The following is a 21,191-nucleotide window of genomic DNA, read 5'->3' as shown; positions in this document are numbered from 1 at the left end:
GAGCCATTATTTAAAGAAATGATGTCTTCTGGTCAGTTAAATTCAGCTACTGGACAGTCGGTGACTTGTATCATAGCAGATGGTATCTTGAGCTTTCCTATTGATGTTGGCGATGAGCTTGGTATTCCGGTCATTCATTTCCGTACAATCAGTGCTTGCTCCTTCTGGGCTTATTTTTGTATTCAAGATATGATAGAAGCTGGCGAACTTCCCATTAGAGGTAATCTTTCTCACTCTGGCCAAATTCGTATTTGCTTTCTTGTTTACATAAAAAATTTTAAAATCCTTTTCATAATTATTGTAGTGAATGTCATTATTGGTACGTAAGAGACATTATGTTATTAATAATTTCATATAAATATAATATTTTTCACCAATCATAATTTAGACTCAAAATGACAACGACCTCTTTTGTTTATCATGAGCTACCCATTTAGTAATTAAGAAACAGACAATTAGACTAATAAAATATCATTTTAAAATTCAAATAAAATTAGCCATGCGCAAGTGCATGTCAAAGATGACGAAACTTTCATGAGCTATACTCGAACCTTTTTGTTTTCTGGCTAAACTAATTGGATAGAAAAGACTAGAATTTTTCGTATGAGTTATTGATTTTATACATATTGACATTCTTCAACACTAAAATGCAAAAAATTAATAACCGGAAAATAAAAAGAAAAATCATAGATATATTTGATCCTATCGAGATATCATGTGATAGTTACTTTCTTTTAAGTAGCCATTCCTTCATTTCTTGGTGTTGTCACTGTCGCAGATGATCACTCGTTTGCATTTATATAACATAGCTATAATATTCTTAGTTAGAAAGTATAAATTTGTTTTATTATTTTTTACGAATTAAAATTTGTTTTGTTTCTCAACAAAGAAATGTTTATGTGAAATTTCTTACTAATGAAAAGTATGGTAACCACTCTAGAAAATGAAGACATGGATTGCTTTATAAAAAGTGTGCCAGGCATGGAAACTTTTCTCCGTATCCGAGACTTACCTAGTTTTTGCCGAGCTAGCAACCTAGCAGACTTAGATCTTCAACTGGTTGCAAATAAGACTAGGCAATCCCCTCGAGCCCATGCACTTATACTCAACACGTTTGAAGATTTAGAAGGGCCTGTACTCTCCCACATTCGCACAAAATGTCCCAAAACTTATACTATTGGACCCCTCCATGCAATTCTTAACTCTAAACTTGAATCCAAAACGACATTGTTGCAATCTCGGTCTCCAAATAGCCTCTTCGAAGTGGACAAAAGTTGCATGGTGTGGCTTGATGCTCAACCTTTGAAATCTGTAATCTATGTAAGCTTTGGAAGCATTACAGTCATGAAAAAGGACGAGCTCATGGAGTTTTGGTATGGTTTGTTAATAGCAAGAAACGCTTTTTATGGGCTATAAGGCTTGACTTGGTGACCCAAAAAGATGGCGAAGGTCAAATTCCACTTGAACTTATTGAAGGGACAAAGGATCGAGGATGTATGGTGGGTTGGGTCCCACAAGAGGAGGTTTTGGCCCACCAGGCTATAGGTGGGTTTTTGACTCATAGTGGATGGAACTCTACCTTAGAGAGCATAGTGGCTGGGGTGCCCATGATTTGTTGGCCTTACTTTGCTGATCAACAAACAAATAGTAGGTTTGTGAGTGAGGTTTGGAAGTTGGGAATGGACATGAAGGATGTGTGCGATAGAGTTATGGTAGAAAAAATGGTGAATCATTTGATGGAGGAGAGGAGGGAGATTTTCATGAAATCAGCTGCTGAGATGGCTAGGTTGGCAAAAGAAAGTATAAGTGAAGGTGGTCCTCTTACTGTAATTTGGGCCATTTGATTAAGGATATAAGGTTAATGAGCATGATTACAACAAAATAGTATGTGCTATTGTTTCTTGAGTTGTTATTGCGAATTATAGTCCCAACTAGTTTTCCCTAGTAATTGCAAGTTAAGAAAGATGGCACTGTTTAAAAATTTGTATGGCCATAAATGTGGTGACACATTTTATTTTCCATCATTTTCATAATTAATGACTTGGTTTATTGTAATTAATGTATCATAAAAGTGATGTCAGTAATAAATTCATGTAAAAGGGCAGGTTAGTCCTTTTTTTTACACTATAGAATTTCAACATATGACATCTGGTCTATATCGTTCAAAAATAAAAATAAAAATCAACCTATGGCATTCACTATATGATGATTTATCTTTATCATTAAATCAATATACTAATTGGTTTTTGGTAAATGCAATGTTTAAACCTTAGATTTTATATTTGATGATAAAGACTTTACAAATCAAACTAATTAGTACTCACCAACAAGTTAATCCAATTACAACCATAAATTACAGGAAAATAAATTATCCCCAACATATCACATCATAGCATTAATGACAAGTCATAATCATTAATGATATGACATCGCTTTAGCATGCTTCTTACCCACATAAAAATGATTAGAGCATTAGAGCATCAGTACCCGATGATGCAAATGGTATACGTTGGTATACTTTAGCATCAAAGCACCGAAAAGGCCAATTACCCGGTCTTCTAATTGTAAAAAAAATTACAAATGTGCTACAATACTATTCTTAATTTATGATAGTACTGTAGCAACGTTCTAAACTAATTTATTATTTTTTTCTCCACCATTAAATATCTCTCTCTCTCTCTCTCTCTCTCTCTCTCTTCATCACTTTCTCATCTCTCTCTCTTTCTCTCTCTCAGCATTCCAAGCTTCTCTCTCACATCTTTCTCTCATGGTGGTGGTGTGGAGGTTTCTAGTTTCTAGATCGGCGATTGAAATGGCGTGGTGAGGTTGTTGCGTTTCACTGGGCGTGCGATTTGGTAGGTCCTGTGATGGAGGCGCGATGGTGTGGGTCCTGTGATGGAGGCATGGTGGCGTGGGTCTGATTTTGGTTTCGATTTGGGTGATGTTGATGGATTGGTGCGGGTTTGATTTTGCTGGGTTTTGTTGGTCATTTGTGGGTTTTTTTTTTTAATTTTGCTGGGTTTTGTTGTTCATTTGTGGGTTTTGTTTAGTTCCAATTTTGATGATTGTAAGGTTGAAATTTATCAACCATCTTGTTGGCTTTATTTCGTGTCAATTTGCTTGTAATTTAGCACTTAGTAACCCTGTATTTAGGTGGGATTCATGTAAGGGTAGTGTGTGAAGAGAGTGTGAAGAATTGCTCACCTTTGTGCAAAGAAGTAGAGACTCACGGCTAGGACTTGCGACTGACTCGCGGCTTGCAAGCCGCCAAATGCTGTGCACGTGAGAGGCATGCGGGAAGGTGAAGGGTCACGCCAGCTATCGCACTATAGGACAAAAGTCCCAGGTTGGCCAGGCCGTTACCTCGCAACTTGAACTCGCGACTTAGACAAGCCGTGAGGCCAAGCTACCAACTTACCCTGTTTGGCAAAAACTGACTCTTCGTATTCCAAACACACACCACTATATATAGACCCTTATACCCACGAAATCAAGAGAGCTTCCAGAAAGAATTTTGAGAGAGAAACCCTAGAGAAAAACAAGACTGCCTCATCCCCAATCTTCACTAAGAGACTCTTCAAATTCCTCTATTCTCTTTCTCTCCATTGATACATCCTTGAAAGGTTATTGACCAAATCCTTTTCTTATCACACCCACATCTGTGAGAAAGTTCATTTGGTGCTAAGGGAAGTAATTTGGAAGGAACCAATGACTATTGGTTAATGCTATGGTGTATAGTGGAATCCAGTAAGCTAAAGAAGAAATAGGTTTGGCGCAATCTCGTTGGAGCAAGAAGCTCGAAAGGCTTAGGTACACTAGGTAGATTAGGCTTGGAGGGTCTTCTGCTGTTCATGTATCCCAACTACATTTTTTAGTGGATTATTTACCGCTTGGAGGGCGGCGGAGAGGTTTATGCCGAGGGTTTCGGTTTCCTCTTCGATAACACATCGCGTGTTGTCCTTGTGCTTGCATCTCTCTTATTTTATCTTTGCCTTTTATTTTCTGTTATGGATGTGATTATAATTGGCTTAGATTATTTATCAATTCTATGTTTGGCTTATGTCCATGTTCCACACATTAATTGTTTGATAATAAGCTTGAATTGATATTTTATAATTGGGGGTCAGAACGTTCAAGAGTGTTTTAGACACATATTGAACTTTCAATGATATTGTTGGATTGGTGTAGGTCCGATTTTGCTGGGTTTTGTTGGTCATTTGTGGATTTTTTTTTTTTTTTTGGCTGTGGTGGGTGATGGACAGTGAGGCAAGGGTGGTTTGTTTGAGTTTCGGTAGCCTTTTGGGTTTGTTCATGGTGGAGGTGGTGGTTGCAGGTGGTTGCAGTGGAAGAAAGACAGAGGAAGAGAGACAAAAATTAGAGAGAGGAGAGAGATGGGAGAGAATAGGTATGGTTTTGGGTTATATTATTTTATTGTGTAGATATATTATTTTAATATGTTGTATAATAAAATAAAATTTAATATGTTAGGTGTATTGTAAAATGGTATGGTATTAAAGATAAAGTAGTTTTGAAGATGGTAAAATAGAATTGTTTGAAGATACACTACAACAAAATGTACTTTTAGTGACGAAAAAATTTGTCACTAAAAGTCTAGTTTTTCGTCGCTAAGAACCTTTAGCAACGAAATCTACTAATTAGTGACAAAATTCATTTTGTCGCTGTAGCCCTGTCGCTAAAAATCTTGGCGACGAAAAATTTCGTTACTAAAAGTCCAATTTGTATAAAAAAGAAAATAAACTTTTAGCGACGAAAATGTTTCGCCGCTAAATGTTTTCCTCGCTAAAAACACTATTCAGGGACGAAAATATTTCATCACTAAAACCATTTTAGTTTATTAAATCATATTTAGTGACGAACAATTTTGTCACTAAAACTATTTTCGGGTACATTTAGTGATGAAAAAGTTTGTCACTAAAACTATTTTTAAGAAAATTTAGGCACATATAGCGACGAAAATTTTCGTCACTAAAACCATTTCTTACAAAATTCTGCTATATTTAGCAACGAAATATTTTATCACTAAAACAATTTTTTGTTACTATATTTGTGACGGAAAAATTCGCCGCTAAAACTTATTTTCTGTTTTTATTTTTTTAATGGCTTTGATATTAACTTGTAACCTATTATTACATTATTAAAACCTCACATTTAAATAACACATTTATTTCAACTACACATTTATTAAAAAAAAAAAATCAATCCATACATTCCACAAGTAAAAAATAAAACAAGTACTCAATTCAAACTCCTTCCATACAATAATTGTTCACAACACATACAATTACTCATGATGTTTTATAATAATACAAAAAGTATAGCATAATATAATTAGAACCAACGGAAGATGTGCTTGTATGTCTTCAAGTAATGCTAAAAGTAAATCCCCTAAAGCCACCAATAAGAAGTCTTCACAAATATAAAAACAATACTACATTAAAATTGTAAAGTAAAAACATTAACTATGTTATAAAAAACATTTCTAACAATGCATTAAGAGTAGCCACACCAATGAAATAAAATCACAACTCCTAATGTATAAGTTGTAGAAAGCAAATATAAATTTTCAAGTGTAATATAATACAATTAGTTTCAAATAATACATTATTTAAAAAAATAAATAAAAAAATAAAATAAAATAAAAAAACCTAGTTGCACCATGTAGTGCAGGTCATTTGCTAAAATAAAGTACTAACCAATAAGTGTTTTAACTTGAAGATGAACCACCCTCATAGGAAAGAGCGTCATCATAACCCTTGCACCTCAAAAAGTTAAGAATATTCTTTTAGACCTCTTCTTGCTTAGCTCACGTCTCTTGCTTCCTAGCTCGCTCCTCTTCGTCCCTACCTCTTGCCTCTTTGAGCTCAATTATCTCATTTTCTAACCAATGGATATATTCCATCGAGGAACTAGATGAGGCGGTGGTTACTAGAGAAGAGGAAAGTCTCATGCCAAGTCCTTTTACAATACCAGACTTCTTCTTAAAAACTAAGTTTGAAATCTCCTCTTGTGTAAGGGAAATTGCATTAGGATCTTGACAATGATCCTCTTGCACTTTGAGAATAGTTTCCTATCATTTGAAAGAGAGAAAAAAATAAACAATCACAACATTAATACTATATATGTTATAGCTTTACAAATATGATAGGGATGGAATGATACACATACATATGTTGCTTCATCCTCATGGTGTATCCAACTATTTGTATTTAGATTAAAATGAACATCTTTGTAGATTTTTGCCAATTTAGGAACTTAACTTCCATTATTATTTGTCTGATTAATTAAAATTTGAGTGTTAGATAGATATAGTTAATTAATCACAATATGTAATATACTTAGGTTTAAGAAAATGAAAAAACACGCACCTCCTCATCAACCCTAACAGCAAGTGCCTTTGTCCCGCATATGTTTGCCTGAAGTTTTGTTCATATTTTCAGAGTTCTTTCTTGATTTTTCCTAATAAAGAACATTCAAGATCTTTATTAGATCATGAATAAAACAGTATACATTTAGTTCATCTAAGTATTAATCTAATAATTTGACAACATAATATAGTAAACATTGGATAATAATAATATACACATAATAAAATTTACCAGCTAGTCCTTATTGGTCCATTTCCCATCAATGAGTCCAGTCCACTGCTCAAGTGTGGCATTCTTTGGCGGGTGGTTTCTTGCATAGTCAACACCATGAAATTGTACAAGCTTTTTGTAAGCCTGATACAACTTGTTAAAGCTGCAACTCAATATTTTTTCACATTTTGTATTTAATGTTTTCATTACCAAGTTGGAGTGTATATGTATTATAAAAATATTATTATATAAATTTAATATGCTTAGTGATAACAAAGACGAGTTAGACGTTAGCAGTGTAAATTTACCGCGATGTTTTAAAGCACCATATCTCTAGTAGCAGCATTAACACTTTTCCAATCTTTTACATTGTAACTGGGCAAATTACTTCGTACTTGTATGCCAATTTGATTGACAAGCTTGCATGCATTCTTCTCAACATGAGCATCATACTTTGCAGCTATACATATTGGCAACTTACCACTTTTTTCAACAAGTGCCCCTATTGCTATACCAGGTATTGTTCCATGGGTATTTCTACTACTATATCCTATTTAAACATTATCAATGTTAAAAAATTATACATTCCATGTATATTAAGTATAATCTTAATAGTAAAGACAGGATACAGTAGTAATTAAGTATGTTCTATGTAATTACCAGTCGTGCTAGTTAATGTGTTGGTAGCCTCCGCACTAAAAGAACTTTAGGCAGAAGGATTTGCTTCAGGAGGTGTTTCTGTAAATTAGATCGTAGATTGGACCACCGAGATAGATGCCTCATCTCGCGAGCGTGTAAGTCATCCTGGTACCATCTGTAACTAACAAACATACATATAATGGAATAACAAAGTCATTACATATAATAAAACAACAAAATCATTACAAATAATGGAACAATAAAGTTATTATCATTTATTGTACCCTATGAAACATCTATTGTACCTTATGGATTATAGAATTAGATGACTCATTATCATTGTCATCGTTGTCAATAGGTGGTACATAATCATCATCTACCACAACACTAGCTCTATTTCTTTTCCCTTTTACACAATTGGACTAAGCAGAATCTTTAAGAGAAGTTGAGATGTGCTTCAATCTCAAAGTATCAAATCTCTCTTAGTTTTGCCTTATTCTATCCAATCTTGCCATCTCATACCTCGGTATATTATGAGTGTATTTGGCCTTTTTAAGCATTTTTTGAAACTATATATTGACATGAAAGATAAGTACAATTGTTACTAACTTAACATCATAGTCCACACCATTATCCATATCAAGTAATTCACAAGTGCAAAATTTGAACACAATTACTACTAACTTAACACAACAAATGACCACATCAATATCCATATCAAGTTCAAGATAAAATACAAAACATCTCAATAACAATTACTACTAACTTTATAGATCATAGTTCACACCATTATTCATATGAAGTAATTCACAAGTGCAAAATTTGAACACAACTGCTATTAACTCAACACAACAAATGACCACATCAATATCCATATCAAGTTCAAAATAAGTACAAAATATCCCAATAACAATTGCTACTTAGACAAGCATAAAACTTTAAAACAAGCACACAATATTTAAGACAATTGTTATGAACTCTACATATCATAATCCATATCAAGATTAACATCAGGTATGTCATGCTCTTCATTTTGATTAGCATCTCTTGAAGTTCCACCTTTAGGAACAACCTTAGTTTCAATATCACCCGTACAATACTCAATAATATTGTCTTCAACATTGATAAGGACAACATCAACAATTGCTTCTTGTTGGAATGCATCACTATCTTCTGTATTATCATTGGATTCTCTACCCCCGACTTCCAGGATATCAAATAGTCCCTTATGTTGGATGCATTGTACAATTTTCCAAGGATCACACAATTTGTATCTTAAAGGTAGAAAACTTGTTTCGCTTGAAAAGGAAGTATAAAAGGGTCATTTTGATACCACCGACTTGTAATATCAATGCTTGTGCAGTGTGCATCAGTTCTCATCATTCTCCTTCGACCATTGGTACCAGTATTGTACCATTCACACTGGAACAAAAGAATTTTATGGTGAAACATATACTCTAATTTCCAAATTTTGCACATATGACCATAGAAGTCGTGCATTTCTCCCTCATGGTCCCCTTTAGTACATACACTATTGTTTTGGATTACACGACGATTGTTTAGGTCTCTTGTATGGAACTTTATACCATTGATCATATAAACTGTGTACTTCTTCACATGCGGCTTAGGACCATTTGCTAATAACCATAACTGTTTAGTAGTTTCTGATGACTCGTTAACTTTTAATCTATTCATCTATAATGACATACAACAAGTGATATTAATTAGTAATAAGCAATGACGAATAAATTTAAATGTTTAAATTTATTAGTGTGTGATTAAATTTCAAATGTCTTAAACATTTTTTGAACCACTTGAGAAACTCTTGTCGTTGGATTTGAGTTATGGCTTCTCTAATAGGATTATGCAATGTGCTTTTGTGTTCGTTGTTAAAAATAAGGTGATTTATTTTTTGCTAAGCATTGCAAATAATATTCAAAACTTGATCAAACAATATGTGCATATGAAATCAGATACTTTAAATAAGACTTTACCTCGGGATTATTGTACAACAAGTACCAATGAGCAATATCAAGCAATACACGAGACAAATTGCCATCATTTCACCTACCACCTGTAGGTCGGGCAGTCTGCGAAAAAACTATCAATCCTTCGCTAGATTCACCAAAATCTTCATTTCTTTCTCTTCGATTATGCATAGTTTTGATCCCATCAATATATAAAGACTAGTTGTTAATACAATCTTTAAGAATGTAAGCCTCTGCAATCAAACCTTCTAGTCGAGCTCAGTTGGAAACATATCTTTTCAATTCCAAGATACCTACGAGGAAAAAATACACACAGTATGTGATTTTATACCACGTGGGAAAGATGCAATTGATGAATAAATCAAAGGATCTAATTACCTTTTAATTGGATACATCCACCGATATTGTACTGGGCTTCCTAGAATTGTTTTTCGAGGTAAGTGAATAGCAAGGTGGACCATAACATCAAAAAATGCTGGAGGAAAGAACCTCTCAAAATTACATAGTATAAGAACTATACGTTCTTCTAGTTTCTCCAATTCACTTTGCTTTAGGGTCCTTGAACATAAGTCTTGGAAGAAGTTGCCCAACTCAAATAATACAATACTAATGTCTTTATTTGCAAACCCTCACAACTCAATTGGAAGAATTCGTTGTAGTAGCACATGATAGTCGTGGCCTTTCAAACCAGATAATCTACCATTTTTTGCATTCACTGACCTTGATATGTTGGCTGCATAGTCATCCGAATACTTGACTGATTTCAAAAAGTTATAAAAATCATCACTTTCATTAGGGCTTAGTGAAAAGAAAGCCCGAGGTTTGTCATATAATACATCAGGACATTGTTTCAAATGCAACTTGTGCCTGAAGTTCGTATTTTGCAAGTCTATCCGTGCCTTGTCAGTGTCCCCTTAATGCACAATAAAGTACTATAAGTACTCTCACTAATGTTCTTCTCCACATGCAGGACATCAATGTTGTGCTTAAGCTTCTTATTTTTTCAGAACGAAAACTTGTACAAAATACTTACCTTTGATCAATTTGGCTTCCCAATGAGTTATCTCTTCTTGTTACTTGGATGTTTTCCTAAAATTATATTTGACATTCTATCTAACTACTCTTATATCTTTCCCACTTGTAACTCTAAAAATCTCTTTCGTTTCTCTGGTAAACCATTATACAACCAACTATGTCTCCAACGATGTTCCATAGGCAAATAAGCTCGATGGTTAATGAATCCAATTTTACTTTTCAAAACTTTTGAGTATGGTTCATTGTTGCAAGTGTAACAAGAATGATAACCCTTTGTCCTCCACCCGAACACGTTACCAAATCCAGGATAATCATGTATTGTCCACAACAAAGTTGCTCACATCTGAAAATGATCTTTACTATAAGCATCATAAGTTTCTACACCTTCTTCCCACAACTCCTTCAACTCATCAACCAATAGTTTCAAGTAAATATCAATCTCATTTTTCGGTTGATGGGGACCAAGCATAAGCAAGGACAACATAAAATATGATTCCTTCATAACCAACCAAGGCGATAGGTTATAGGAGATAAGTATGACAGGCCACATACTATAGTTGTTGTTTATATTCCCGAAAAGGTTAAATCCATCTGTAGCCAACCCCAACCTTATATTGCGAGGTTCGATGGCAAAATCAAGATGTTACAAATCAAACTCTTTCTACTCCTCACTATAAGCCAGATGCCTCATTATCCCATCGTCCACACGTTTGTCTATATACCATCTCATGTTCTTAGCACTTTGGCCTGACATGTACAATCTCCTCAATCTCGATGTCAACGGAAAATAACGCAATACCTTATGAGGAATCTTCTTACCTTAGACACGTATATCCTTGTACCTAGGCGCCTCACACACCAGACATTTATCAAGGTTTTCATTTTCCTTCCAAAATAGTGCACAATTATTTTTGCATGCATCTATATGCTCGTATGACATGCCCAAGTCACTTAATATCTTCTTTGCTTCATAAGTTAACCTTGGAACCAAGTTACCTTTTGGTAAAACCTTTGTTAGCAATTCTAACATCATATCAAGTCCCTTATTACTCAAGTTGGTCATTACTTTTACATTCAACATCTCAATAACAAATTTCAAGATAATATAATCAGTGCAACCCAGATACAACTCACGCTTTACATCTTCCTCAAGTTTGTCAAAATGACACACTTCCTCATCTTCGGTTGCATTTCTTGGCTCTCCTCTAATTCGATCACCTACGAAGGCATTGATACCATTCATATGATCACCATCTGACATTTCATTATCATGAATGTTCTCGTTCAATACACGAGATTCTCTATGATTATACCAATTAATGTAAGACTGCATAATCTCATGATGAAGCAAATGGATACGCACAGTATGAAGAGATTGTCGATAGCAATTCACACAGTGAATACATGGGCACGGAATATTACCACTCATGTCCACAACCGCTCTTACAAAATTAATAAATGCATTAACCCCTTCAATATATGGATGACTTAATCTACCATCGGCTGTCTTACCCATTGTCATCCAACTTTTATCCATGTTTGACTACAATTACAATATGAATCCTACTTTAGTAAAATAAGGACAACTCATGTATAATGTATTCTAACATTTAAATCTATAAGCTACTTAGATAAAGTTCTATCCCATTCATGAATGCACTATTCTATATTAATACTTAAACAAATATACATTGCACACTTAAATACTCCCAATATTAGTTTAAACCACTTTATAATATCATGCAAGCCACCTGTAATGACCCGAGGAAAAACGCTAGCCACATCTACGCTATACCTCAAAAAGACTAGTCACAATTGAGACTCCTTGTAATTGTTAATAAAGCCCAGTTCAACCCAGTAAATACCCAATGTGGGACTCATCACACACCCACACACATCACAAAATCAATCAAATTGGGGCATCACAATTTCCCCCACTTAAATCCCTAACGTCCTCGTTAGAGCCCACTTTGTGGGGTAGTGTCTTTGAGAGAGAACAAAACTGTGAGGGGCATGAGCCCCAAAGCGGACAATATCTACACAATTGGGGCGAGGTCGTTATAGATGGTATCAGAGCCATGCCCTAGCCAGAAGCATGGGCCCCACACGCGAGGATGCATATGTCCGTAAGAGGGGTGGATTGTAGTAACCCAAAAGGAGGGTCTTGAATTCCATGGAATCCCACATCGCCTAGGGAAGCACATGGGAATATGCCTATAAGGAGTGATCTTCCTTTAATGTGTAGAGGCCTTTTCTCCCACTGTTGTGTGCTTTGGGGGAGAACAAACCCGTGAGGGGTATAAGACCCTAAAGCGGACAATATCTACACACGTAGGGTGGGGTCGTTACACCGCCCGCTTGCTCCAACATAACAACCCACCACAAAACCAATCACAAACATCACAAGTACATTGCTTACAAGTATTGAAATCGAATAAAGTAATATCCATCACATCTAATTAGTAAAGTCCATTCACATTTGCAAAAAATGAAAAACACTCCCAATATGTATTTAAACCACCTTATAACACCATGCAAGCCACCCCCTTGCTCCAACACTGCAACCCACCACAAAACCAATCACAAACATCACAAGTATAGAGTGTTTACAAGTATTGAAATCAATTAAAGTACTATTCATCACATCTAATCAACAATACTCATTAACATTTGCAAGAAATGAAAAACACTCCCAATATTAGTCTAAACTATCTTATAACACCATGCAACTCACTCGCTTGCTCCAACACAACATACCACAAATTCAATTTCCAACATCACAAGTATAGAGTTTTATAAGGTTTTTAACTAAAATTTACTTACTTTACTCAAGCTAAGCGTACAACTTTCAGAAAAAAATCCAAAGTTATTGCAAACAATGTGTATTTAGCCTACAAAAGAAAAGTTAAATTTATAAGTACTTCAATCATGAAAATGATCATCTCATAAATTACTACACAAACTTATAGCTTACACATGTAATACAGGTAGTGCTTACTACAAATAGAAAGGTGATAAGGAGAAAAGCCTAAATGAGTCGCACTTCTGTTGCAAAAAGCGACACATTGTAGGTTCCGATTGTCAAAGAAGAAAGAAGCACTTTTACCTTTCTAATGCACTTTGCGTTTCCACTTTCTACCTTCCCCTCATAAGCTCCACATGTCTCAAAAGACACATGCAAACTAACTTACTTTTTTAACAAATACATTTTAACCAGTAAATTAAATCTTAAAGAACAAACCTTTTTATTTATTTATTTATTATTATATGGGTTTCACAATATTCAAAATAATATAATGAAATTGGAGCTTCAAGATCAAAACAAAAAGGCCAAGCAAATAAGATTCCACACAAAAAATGTGTTAAAGCACCAACAGTACTCCAAGTGGGATGATAATAGGATGGCACTGCTTTGTACCAACATCATCATCATTGTATTTATAGAGCCATTTAAGAACCCCAAATTCAAGAAATTGGATTGAACAAGTCTTAAGCACGACATGCCCATGAAGGACTTTCTTGTGCATTGACACTAAAGATAACTTTATATTCAACAACCAAGTTCTCCAATAAAGAACTTAAAACACAAAGGAGGAAATGTTTGTGGAATCGAGAATTAGCTCACCTGGCAAGATAAGTGAGTCCATTTAGAAATGCAGGGACACTGGAAACGAATGATCTCAAATTGTACTCAGTATTCCACTAGTGTCCACATCCAATCTCTCTACCATTCACACACCAAAACAAAAGAAAACCATATAAGCATTAATTCTCAACTTTAATCCATACCAAAACATAAATGAAACCAAAAAAATAAAAAAATAAAAACTCTAACACATCAAAGTTACATGAATTGATAGCATAGTTAAGGTTGTCATTCCACCGAGAAAAGGAAAGCAAGAACACGTCAAAAGTGCCAATAATATATAGAAAAATATGATTGAAACTTAGGAAAAATAGAGTTTAGTAAAATTCAATAAATTAATATCACTAGGGCGTTAGGGTTTGTCCACCAATATTGTTAAGCATTCACTACTAATCCAATTTAGTACACAATCGGGTAAGTAAACACATAAACTACCCAATTGGAAGATTTAGAAATAAGCTTTATTAATAAAAATCTCTTTGGTTGATTATATTCATCAATTGTTCCAAAAATTTAGTCTAGAAAATAATAACTTAAGAACATCGCATACTCTAAAAGCAATACTATGGCAAAAGTAATATCTAACAAAATTACCACATTTTACTAGAGAGATTATAAGACCCTATTCTAACAATAAGAAAATTCAAGAATAGACTTATAAAAGAAATAGAAATCAAGTATCAATCTAATAAAACAATTATAAAAGAGAACAATCGTTTCAATAATCAAAACATGAAAAACATGCTTGGATTGAATAGTGGACAACTTACAACATTAGGGACTCACCCCTAACCCTAGCTTAGGTTCTTAAGCTTCCATAGAAAATAAAAACTCTTAAAAATTGATGAAAAATAAGGTTTCTCAGCAGCCAAAAATGTGGCCACTCTTCAATCCCTATGATATTTATAACTATAAGGTTGAATTTATTCAATCATGTGTTGGTTTTATTCCGTGCCAAATTTACTTGTAACTTAATAATTAGATACCATGTATTTAGGTGAGAATTATGTAAAAGTAGTGTGTGAGAGAGTGTGAAGAAAGCTCAAGAAGTGTGCACTCAAGAAGGGCCTCGCGACTGGATCTCACGACTGGCGAGTCGCCAAAGGTGGCACATGTGTGAAGCATGCAGGAGAGCTGAATGGTCATGCTAGCTGTAGCACTACAAGACAAAACTTCTAGTCTGGCCAGGCAGTTAGCTCGCAACTCGTTTCAGTTGCGAGGTCGAGTCATCGAATGCCCTGTTTGGTTGAAACATGACTTTTCGTATTCCTCATACACACTACTATAAATACTCTTATACCCACGAAATGTAGAGAGCATCGAGAGAGAATTTTAAGAGAGGAACCTTAAAGAAAAACAAAATTGACTCATCCACAATCTTTACCATTTAATTCTCCAAATTCATTTACTCTCACCCTCTCCATTGACATATCCTTGAGAGATACATTTAACCAAATCCTTATCTCATTATACCTATATCAGTGAGGAGGTATTTTGGTGTTTGGGAAGCAGTTTAAAAGTGACCAATTCATTTTGGTTGATGCAATAGGCTATTGCAGGATCCGATAAGCTAGAGAAGACAAGGTTCAGTGAAACTTTGTTGGAGCAAGAAGCTTGGAGGGCTTAGATGCACTGGGTAGATTAGGCTAGGAGGCTCTTCTGCTATTCATGTATCCCAACTTTATTCTCTAGTGGATTATTGACCGCTTGGAGGGTAGCAGAAAGGTTTTTCACCAAGTACTTCGGTTTCCTCTTCGATAACACATCACCGTGTTATCTTTGTGTTTGCATCTTTCTTCCCTTTCTCTTTACTTTTTAATTACTACTGTGTTAGTTATTAATTATGGTTTAAAGTGTGTTACCATTTTGGTTATAGCTTATATTTCATTTTCCGCACATATATGTTTGATTACAAGTTTGTGTTGGTATTTTTAATTTGAGAATCTAAACGTTCATAGGTATTTTACACACTATTTTAACTTTCAATAACATTCAAAACCTTAAAACACATGCTTTCCAAAAAGAAAAATATAAAAATGTCATTCCCCTTTTTCAATAGTGGGTCAACTTACAGGTCAGTTTTGGCCTTTAATATGGCAGATTCTAAAATTTTGGTAAACTACAAAGTTTAAGATCGTTAAGTCCTCTTTCCATGGCAGCAAGAATCAAGTTAATCCAAAATTGGAGTAAAAAGATATTAGAGTAAAAAGTTAGTCCTCTTTGGCTCAAACGAATTTCTCTCTTTCCTTTTATGTTTCCACACATCTTTGACTCACTAAATTTTTCAAAAGCCACTTCTCAATTGATCTTCACCCTTGGATTCTCTTGGCTTCATGTCTACATGTTTAGCTCATTAGTTTAAATCTCCTAAAAGAGAAAAATACATGTAATAAGTATATTTTAGAGAAAAGTTGCAAACTCTCATATTTACGTGTGATTGTGGGAATAAATACAAAATAGATGTGATAATACCTACCAAAACTAATATAATTTGTACTTTTAAGCTATTATCAAGAGCCTTATAATCTTATCAATCTAATCAAAAAGTATCTTTCTTCACAAACTCTCTATAAACTCCATTGTTGATCTCCATTGTTGATCTTTGAGTTTCATAGTATATTCAATATCTTTCTTTTAATTTTCCATTCCTTCATTTCTTGGTATTGTTGCTGAGCTATTGCAGATGATCACTTGTTTGCACAAAACAACTATATATATATATATATCTGTTTATTTCTTTTTTATTTTAACATAGCTATAATTTTCTCAATTTGAAAGTATAAATAATTCTATGATTTTTTTTTATGAATTATAAATATTAGTGAAATTTGTTACCAACATTTGTTTTGTTTCTCAACAAAGAAAAGTTTATGTAAAATTTCTTACTAATGAGAAGTACGATAATTACTCTAGAAAATGAAGATATGGATTGCTTAATAAGAAGTGTGCCAGGCATGGAAAATTTTCACTGAATCCAAGACTTACCTAGTTTTTGCCGAGCAAGCAACCTAGCAAACCTGAATCTCCAATACGTTAAAAATATGACTAGGCAATCCCCTCAAGCCCAAGCGCTTATACTTAACACGTTTGAAAATTTAGAAGGACCTATACTCTTACATACGCACAAAATGTCCCAAAACTTATACTATTGGACCCCTCGATGCAATTCTTAAATCTAAACTTGAATCCAAAACGACATTGTTGCTATTTCGGTCTCCAAATAGCCTCTTCGAAGTGAACAAAAGTTGCATGGTGTGGCTTGATGCTCAACCTTTGAAATATGTAATCTATGTAAGCTTTGGAAGTGTTATAGTCATGACAAAGGAAGAGCTCATGGAGTTTTGGTATGGTTTGGTTAATAGCAAGAAACACTTTTTATGGGTTATAAGGCCTAACTTGGTGATCCAAAAAGATGGTGAATGTCAAATTCCACTTGAACTTGTTGAAGGGACAAAGGATCGAGGGTATATGGTGGGTTGGGTTCCACAAAAGGAGGTTTTGGCCCACCAGGCTATAGGTGGGTTTTTGACTCATAGTGGATGGAACTCTACCTTAGAAAGCATAGTGTCTTGGGTGCCCGTGATTTGTTGGCCTTACTTTGTTGATCAACAAGTAAATAGTAGGTTTGTGAGTGAGGTCTGAAAGTTAGGAATGGACATGAAGGATGTGTGTGATAGAGCTATAGGAGGAAAAATGGTGAATCATCTAAAGGAGGAGCGGGCAAAGTTTTTCATGAAATCAACTACTGAGAAGGTTGGGTTGGCCAAAGAAAGTGTGACAAAAGGTGGGCTTTCTTACTGTAATTTGGACCATTTGATTAAGTATATATGGTTAATGAGCATGACTACAACCAAATAGTATGTACTATCATTTCTTGAGTTGTTATTGTTTAGAATTCTAGTAAGAGGGGTTTTCCCTTGTAATTGCAAATTAAGAAAGATGATACTATTCAAATTTTTATGGTAATAAATGTGGTGACAATTTTTTTCTCCTTTTTCATAATTAATGACCTAGTTTATTGTAATTAATGTATCATAAAAATGATGTCACTAATGAATCCATGTAAAGAATAAGTTAGTCTTTTTAAAATAAAATAAAAATTATTTTTATCTTTTTATGGATACGATAAAATTTCAACCTATAACGTACGTTCACTTCATATGATTAATTTCAAAAAATAAAAAATCAACTTATGGGATCCACTCCATGATTATTTCTCTTTATCGTCAAGCTTTGATACCAATTTGGTTTTTAATGTAGGTGGTGCTAGAACCTCAGATCTCATATTCAATAATAAAATGATTTTACTAATTGAATTAACTAGAACCAACCAATATGTTCGTCCAATTATTGCCACAACTTAGTGTGCGTTTGGATATAACGTTTATTGCACGTTTTGCGTTTGGCGTTTGAATAGTGGGACCCATGGCACTGTGCACATTTTAGCCATTCATGCAATTTGTCCATCCTTGCTGGGACCCACATGTACTTTTGTGGTATTAATACCATGTTTCAGCCACTATGCACTGTGCATATCTCAACATTTATTTGTGTAACAGTTTGTCCATCCTTGCTAGGATCCACGTGTGCACTGTTTAGTCTAGTTTTAAAATTATTTACTACATTATTTTCAGTTTTCAGTAAAATAAGCGGTATCCAAACGAACCCTTATACGAAAATAAATTATCTCTATCGTTGCACATCATGACATTAATTAATGATAAGTCATAATCATAATGACATATTCCTTAATTTTTAGCATGCTTACTTGCATAAAATGATTATTGCAGTAATATCTGTTGTGCAAAAACACACTAAATGCTATTATAGCACACCAAATACCATAAAGAGGCCTCCATCCGGTGTGCTATTTAAAAAGAAGTAGCACACTGTATTAACTAGAAAGTGCTTCATATTTTTTTAATCATTTCTCTCTCTTCTCATTCCTTTCACCAATTCCTCTCATATTTTTCAATCATTTCTCTTTCCTCTCTCATGGTTGATTTATATTATTTTAATGGGTTGAATAAAAATATAAGATATAATATATTGGGTGAATTATGAAATTATGTGTTAAAGTAGAAAAATAGTATTTTGACTCTTTTTGAGTGTTAAAGTAGCATTATTTTTGAAGAAGCCAGATGATGAATGCTCTTATGTGACATTATGTGTATTCTCATGTAACAATAAAAGGAAGCACTATTTTTTAAGTAAGTAATCAATAAATAGAATTAATTATTATAAAAAAAAAAATAAAGTGTATTTTGCCCAAGCGCTTATACTTAACACGTTTGAAAATTTAGAAGGACCTATACTCTTACATACGCACAAAATGTCCCAAAACTTATACTATTGGACCCCTCGATGCAATTCTTAAATCTAAACTTGAATCCAAAACGACATTGTTGCTATTTCGGTCTCCAAATAGCCTCTTCGAAGTGAACAAAAGTTGCATGGTGTGGCTTGATGCTCAACCTTTGAAATATGTAATCTATGTAAGCTTTGGAAGTGTTATAGTCATGACAAAGGAAGAGCTCATGGAGTTTTGGTATGGTTTGGTTAATAGCAAGGAACACTTTTTATGGGTTATAAGGCCTAACTTGGTGATCCAAAAAGATGGTGAATGTCAAATTCCACTTGAACTTGTTGAAGGGACAAAGGATCGAGGGTATATGGTGGGTTGGGTTCCACAAGAGGAGGTTTTGGCCCACCAGGCTATAGGTGGGTTTTTAACTCATAGTGGATGGAACTCTACCTTAGAAAGCATAGTGTCTTGGGTGTCCGTGATTTGTTGGCCTTACTTTGTTGATCAACAAGTAAATAGTAGGTTTGTGAGTGAGGTCTAGAAGTTAGGAATGGACATGAAGGATGTGTGTGATAGAGCTATAGGAGGAAAAATGGTGAATCATCTAAAGGAGGAGCGGGCAAAGTTTTTCATGAAATCAACTACTGAGAAGGTTGGGTTGGCCAAAGAAAGTGTGACAAAAGGTGGGCTTTCTTACTGTAATTTGGACCATTTGATTAAGGATATATGGTTAATGAGCATGACTACAACCAAATAGTATGTACTATCATTTCTTGAGTTGTTATTGTTTAGAATTCTAGTAAGAGGGGTTTTCCCTTGTAATTGCAAATTAAGAAAGATGATACTATTCAAATTTTTATGGTAATAAATGTGGTGACAATTTTTTTCTCCTTTTTCATAATTAATGACCTAGTTTATTGTAATTAATGTATCATAAAAATGATGTCACTAATGAATCCATGTAAAGAATAAGTTAGTCTTTTTAAAATAAAATAAAAATTATTTTTATCTTTTTATGGATACGATAAAATTTCAACCTATAACGTACGTTCACTTCATATGATTAATTTCAAAAAATAAAAAATCAACTTATGGGATCCACTCCATGATTATTTCTCTTTATCGTCAAGCTTTGATACCAATTTGGTTTTTAATGTAGGTGGTGCTAGAACCTCAGATCTCATATTCAATAATAAAATGATTTTACTAATTGAATTAACTAGAACCAACCAATATGTTCGTCCAATTATTGCCACAACTTAGTGTGCGTTTGGATATAACGTTTATTGCACGTTTTGCGTTTGGCGTTTGAATAGTGGGACCCATGGCACTGTGCACATTTTAGCCATTCATGCAATTTGTCCATCCTTGCTGGGACCCACATGTACTTTTGTGGTATTAATACCATGTTTCAGCCACTATGCACTGTGCATATCTCAACATTTATTTGTGTAACAGTTTGTCCATCCTTGCTAGGATCCACGTGTGCACTGTTTAGTCTAGTTTTAAAATTATTTACTACATTATTTTCAGTTTTCAGTAAAATAAGCGGTATCCAAACGAACCCTTATACGAAAATAAATTATCTCTATCGTTGCACATCATGACATTAATTAATGATAAGTCATAATCATAATGACATATTCCTTAATTTTTAGCATGCTTACTTGCATAAAATGATTATTGCAGTAATATCTGTTGTGCAAAAACACACTAAATGCTATTATAGCACACCAAATACCATAAAGAGGCCTCCATCCGGTGTGCTATTTAAAAAGAAGTAGCACACTGTATTAACTAGAAAGTGCTTCATATTTTTTTAATCATTTCTCTCTCTTCTCATTCCTTTCACCAATTCCTCTCATATTTTTCAATCATTTCTCTTTCCTCTCTCATGGTTGATTTATATTATTTTAATGGGTTGAATAAAAATATAAGATATAATATATTGGGTGAATTATGAAATTATGTGTTAAAGTAGA

General features: G+C 34.1%; 1 protein-coding gene and 2 pseudogenes across 1 annotated transcript; all 3 read left to right on the top strand.

The window, feature by feature from the left end:
* LOC111984069 (7-deoxyloganetic acid glucosyltransferase) lies at positions 1–1,925 on the top strand (the record flags this gene model as incomplete). Its single annotated transcript, XM_065763879.1, is given in 3 exon segments — positions 1–220; positions 941–1,378; positions 1,381–1,925. Coding segments are annotated over 3 exon segments (1,122 nt in total), but the record flags the coding sequence as incomplete, so codon positions are not given.
* A 14,867-nt stretch (positions 1,926–16,792) lies between these two features.
* LOC111984073 (7-deoxyloganetic acid glucosyltransferase-like) lies at positions 16,793–17,762 on the top strand (annotated as a pseudogene).
* A 919-nt stretch (positions 17,763–18,681) lies between these two features.
* LOC136063449 (7-deoxyloganetic acid glucosyltransferase-like) lies at positions 18,682–19,966 on the top strand (annotated as a pseudogene).
* The last annotated feature ends 1,225 nt before the right edge of the window (positions 19,967–21,191 follow it).

The sequence above is a fragment of the Quercus suber genome, unplaced genomic scaffold, assembly GCF_002906115.3.
Source record: "Quercus suber isolate HL8 unplaced genomic scaffold, Cork oak 2.0 scaffold_529, whole genome shotgun sequence".
In the NCBI taxonomy this organism is placed as follows: Eukaryota; Viridiplantae; Streptophyta; class Magnoliopsida; order Fagales; family Fagaceae; genus Quercus; species Quercus suber.
The sequence above is the reverse complement of the archived record's forward strand: the minus strand, read 5'-3'. Positions and strand labels throughout refer to the sequence as shown.